The sequence below is a fragment of the Sebastes fasciatus genome, chromosome 16 (genome assembly GCF_043250625.1).
Source record: "Sebastes fasciatus isolate fSebFas1 chromosome 16, fSebFas1.pri, whole genome shotgun sequence".
Lineage (NCBI taxonomy): Eukaryota > Metazoa > Chordata > Actinopteri > Perciformes > Sebastidae > Sebastes > Sebastes fasciatus.
In genome coordinates this window covers 33,060,906-33,065,905 of record NC_133810.1, presented here as the reverse complement: position 1 = coordinate 33,065,905, position 5,000 = coordinate 33,060,906, and the positions used below count along the sequence as shown (strand labels likewise).

General features: G+C 43.7%; 1 protein-coding gene across 1 annotated transcript; it reads right to left on the bottom strand.

The window, feature by feature from the left end:
- Positions 1-387: 387 nt before the first annotated feature.
- Positions 388-4,560, bottom strand: LOC141752630 (torsin-2A-like). The gene is made up of 5 exons (XM_074610683.1): positions 4,551-4,560; positions 2,756-3,021; positions 2,497-2,672; positions 2,242-2,369; positions 388-1,247 (listed from the first exon to the last, which is right to left on the bottom strand). The coding sequence occupies exons 1-5, from the start codon at positions 4,558-4,560 to the stop codon at positions 1,036-1,038; spliced, it is 792 nt and encodes a 263-aa protein (XP_074466784.1). The 3' UTR covers positions 388-1,035.
- Between the last annotated feature and the right edge of the window lie 440 nt (positions 4,561-5,000).

Genomic DNA, 5,000 nt, shown 5'->3' with positions numbered 1-5,000 from the left:
AGCATGAAGCGGGCTGTGTGCTCCAGGCTTTAGTTTAGCTGTGAGAATATCTAGTGAATGTTCAGTGGACGTTTGTGCAGAAATAACTGCTGCAGCTCCTCCAGACCAACAGAGGTTTCCCGTGTCTTGTGAAGTGACGGGGCTCCGCAGAGAGAAACGTTACCGTCTCCCCCGTTCCCTCCGGCCGCGGTCGGGAGGCTGAGGCAGGAAAAGCCAACACTAGGATCAGCATTGATTCATGGAGAGACCTTGGTCTGGTCAGCTAACATTACTGCCAAGCAGCTGAAATATAGAGTGATATTGTGCTTTTAGCTGACGTGTGTCTCCTCACTGTGTTGAGCGATGCTCCTTCATGTCTATGTAGAGCGAGCACAAGCTTTCATAGATATCTGGGATGTGACTGCGAGCCTCTCGGCGAGCGTCTTTGAGCAGCTCACACATGAGAATCGAGCGCCGGTTTGTGAGCGCCAAGCCAACGCTGATTTTCCTCTGATCTGGAGCTTTAGTCGGGGGGCTGAAAATCAGGGCTAAAGTCGTATAGTGTGAACAAGGCATAACAGGTGAGCAAGGCACCGGACCTGCTGTGGACACCAGTGGGTGACCTGTGAGACTGTATGAAGGGTGGTGTTGAGAAAAAGATAAATAAATACTGAATAAATAAACTTTAAAACAAATTAACTGATGGCATCTGCAGCTGAGATATGAAAGCACCCTGTACCGAGTTCATATATTAAAGGTAGAGCTGGGTTTGAGGTAGAGCGCTGCATGACTCCTGGTTAACGCTCAGGGAATAAACTCTCCTGTGCTCACTGTTGGACGTGTACCAACGACGCCTTCAGGGAACCTCCGCATTGACAGAGCTGCTTCCCCTTGATTCCAAGTCCACGAGGCGTCCTTGCTCCAGAGATGCTGCTCCGACCTCCACGTGGGAGAAACCGATCGACTCAGAGATCTGTTTCTCTTCACTGACTCACCTCAGAAGGAGTTTCCCTTTCAGTCCTTAAAAACACCATCAGTTCCCCCCCCCCCTTCGGCTCACAGGAAGAGGTTGATTTTGGCGGGGACGCTCTTACAGCCGGTGGTGGAGAAGTAATGTCCCTGGACGGGAGTGTAGGTCATGTCGCCGCCCACCGCCTCCACCACGTCGCCGCGGACGCAGCGTTCCACGTGGCGCCGGCTCAGCGGCAGGAAGGGCACGAAGCGGGTGATGAGCTTCTGCTGGATGATGCTGGAATGGAAGAAGCCGCCTGGAGAGAGAAACTCACGTAAGTTTCCTTCATCTGACACCGTCGGTGTGTCCGACACGTAGCTCATTACTGTGCACCGCTGCAGAGCGCTGAGTATCGCCTCTAAAACATTATGGTAATGTAATTATTGAACGTAATATAATTCAGAACATTTTACACCTGTTCCAGTTCAATCCTTAGCCCAAATGATGTTACAAAAAATTAATATTGCACATCACAATGTCCTCAAGTCCAAGGTGATCTCTTCAAGTTGCATATTTTATCCGACCAAAAGTCCAAAAGATATTCAGTTAAGAAAAGCAGCACATTTTTTCCATAATCAAGACTAATTTGTGGCTCTATAAAAGGAATATGAAAAATTACATGTAAACAACCGAGCTCTAAAAATATTCTCTGAACAATCCTGATACTAGAGCTACAACAATTAATTGATTTTTGCCACCTGTTTTGATAATCAATTAATCAGTGTGAGTAATTTTTAAGGAATAAAAGTCTCTGATTTCAGCTTCTTAAATGTGAATATTTTCTGGTTTATTTCCTCCTCTCTGACAGTAAACTGAATATCTTTGAGTTGTGGACAAAACAAGACATTTGAAGACGTCATCTTGGGGTTTTCAGACATTTTTCATCATTTTCTGACATTTTCTAGACCAAACAACTAATCGATTAATCGACAATGAAAATAATCATTAGTTGCGCAGTAATCATTAATTAGCTTAGCTTTGTGAGTGCAAATAAATACCCACATTTTTCAAAATAGTTTTCTCAGATTAATGAAAAAGAAGACATAGCTTTACCAGTAAGATGTACTGATTACTACAAGATAAACACCAATTAAACCACTTATGTTTTTTGTAGCGACCGTAAAAAAAGTGATCAATGATCTTTTGTTATCATTGGAAGAAGGAACATTTTCAATCCGCACTTTGATGCGTGATTTTAAAAATAGAAAAACAAAGCGTTGTGGCAAATATACAGTCTGTAAGACACTCACTTTTTGTGCTGTTGTAAACCGTCCGTGCGATGGCGTCCTGCATGTCGATCAGCTGGATCTCCTCTCTATCCCGTCCGGCCTGCCGGCTCTCCAGAGCCATCTTGTTGATCACCTCCTGTCCTGTGGTGCTGCAGAGAAAACACACACAACACATTCAGAGGCCAGAAAAAGCTGTCTTACGCTTACGTATTGTATGTGGACTTTAACTGGACTTCCTGGATGTCAACGCTAAGTAACGTGTGCATGTGTGCGTACCCGATGAAGACGTAGATGGCCTTGCGGTAGTTAGTGCGAAACACGACATGGGAGGGACCCAGGAAGGGCTCCAAGACGTCGATGAGACCTGGAGGCATCTTCTCCATCTCGTCAAAAAAGAAGACGGAGCGAGCGCACTCCGTCAGGTTCCCCTGCACCCAGCTCTTCAACTCCTTCTGCAAACCAAAGATTTAGATTTAGTCACAGACGACGTAAACTACTGCTAAAATCAAGATTACCACGATGATCCCTAACTCACCCTGTACTTCTTGACCCGGTCAGGTGAGGGGAAGTGCAGCGTGGGGACAAACTGGTGGACGAAGGGGCTGCTCATCGCCGAGCCGTACAGGTGATTTCCCAGCATGGAGCTGACCAGCGTCTTTCCCGTCCCAGAGGGGCCGTGGAAGGACAGCACCAGGGGCCGCTCGGGGCTTTTATTCCGAAGGAACCTCGCCACCTCCTCTGACACGATCTCCTGGGCCAGATGTTGTCCGTAAACATTCTTGTAGAGGTCCCACTCCAGGTCTGGTTGTCAGGAAATAAAGATGTTGTAATGTTACCGACCATCCTTCACACCTCAAATCCCTCAAATGTAATGACTGTACCTTCCACAACTTGTCAGATTTTCTTACTCTCAAATGCCAATATGAAACCTCTGGAATACAGCAGTGATGTATTCTAGTCTGTCTATTACCATGTAATTCCCATGCAAGTTACCACAGATTGTTAAAGTGTTACTGTCACATTTTAAACTGCATATTAACAACACGGTTCAGAGCTTGCAACTTGCAAAACAATGATTTGTTCCAACCTCTTTTACGTGACGAACTGTTAAAACACTGCCTTTAAAAACTCCATAAAATGCTGTGGTGGTCTTTTTTCTGAATTGTTTCTAAAAGACGAGGCCTATTATCTAAGTTTTACTTGATCATATTTCATTATTATGATAAAACTACTCCATTTGGAGTCAAAATCATACAATTTAGTTGTTTTTTTATTGATTTTATACTGTGCTCAATGGTAGAATGTGATGATGCTCAGGGTAAAGGTCATGGCCAAAGGCTCCATTATGTGCACGTAGCCTACTGTAGTGGATATCAGGAGTATTTTAGAGCTAGATTCACTTTCAAGAGGTAGAAAACCCATCTGGCACACTTTGGGTATCCAAGTGTGCCAGATGGAGAGTCCTCCTGGTCCTATCCTCACTAAAACCTTTATAGAATCTATGTGCTTTGTATTATTTATATCTGCTTTGGCCCAGTTGTAGTCGAGGAGCTGCTGAATGAATTCAGTTGCATATCTGTGCATGGCATCACTGCTATAATGGTGTTATCCACTGTCTGATCTAGAAAACAATTTAGGACAGGATAAAAATGTACATTTTTCCTTTGGTTCATCCCAGTTTACTCAGGCAGAGTAACAGTCACAATGTTACTGACACTGATACTGTTTTTTGTTTACATTTTCATTTTTATTCATCATTGTTGTAGGTCTATGGTACGTATTAGGGCCACATTGAGGGGGAAAAAATAATCTGAGATTAGAAGAGAATAAAGTCATAATATTATGAAAATAAATTACAATGTTTAAGAGAAAATAAGTTGTAATATTACGATAATAAAGTTAAGTTTAGTCATTTTGAAGACCGTTCCAAAGCCCTTATTTGTGCATTGAGGAGCGAGGAGCGAGGATCGAGGAGCGAGGATCGAGGAGGCTTGCCGGAGGAGCTATGAGCGAGGATACACCAGTGTATCCTGCACGGAAGTCTTTTGCCGACCGACACGCCCCCTTATTGGATATCAGTCACTGATTGGACGCTGCTGCTGATAGACACGCCCCCTTATTGGATATCAGTTACTGATTGGACGCTGCTGCTGATAGACACGCCCCCTTATTGGATATCAGTTATTGATTGGACGCTGCTGCTGATAGACACGCCCCCTTATTGGATATCAGTTATTGATTGGACGCTGCTGCTGATAGACACGCCCCCTTATTGGATATCAGTTATTGATTGGACGCTGCTGCTGATCAGACTGATCTGATAACTTTACCTCTCCACATCGCTGGAGTTTTATACCAGAGTGAAAACAGATCACAGATTAAAGGTTTTATAGTTTAGTTGTCTTCTGATTCACCATCTAGTTATAATCTGTGTTAACTGAAGCTCTGAGCAGCAGCAGAAGGACCTGCAGTATCTCTGCTTCACACAGCGTCAGTGAAGCAGCCTGACAGTCAGAGGGCTTTATAAAACCTGATGAACTGATTCTAAATCACTTTCTGCATTTATTAGAATGATGTTTCTTTTCATGATCTGTTATTTCCCCCGTTAACTTTTATTAATGATTCTATTAAAGTCAGAGAGAGAAGGAGAGTCTGTCTGTCAGCAACAAACACCTTTTACATCATTTATCCTCATTCAGTCACATGAGGCTGATGATTCCTGAACGTCTGGTTTGATATGAGTTACATCATTTACATTTTCCCTTTAGCACAATAAATAA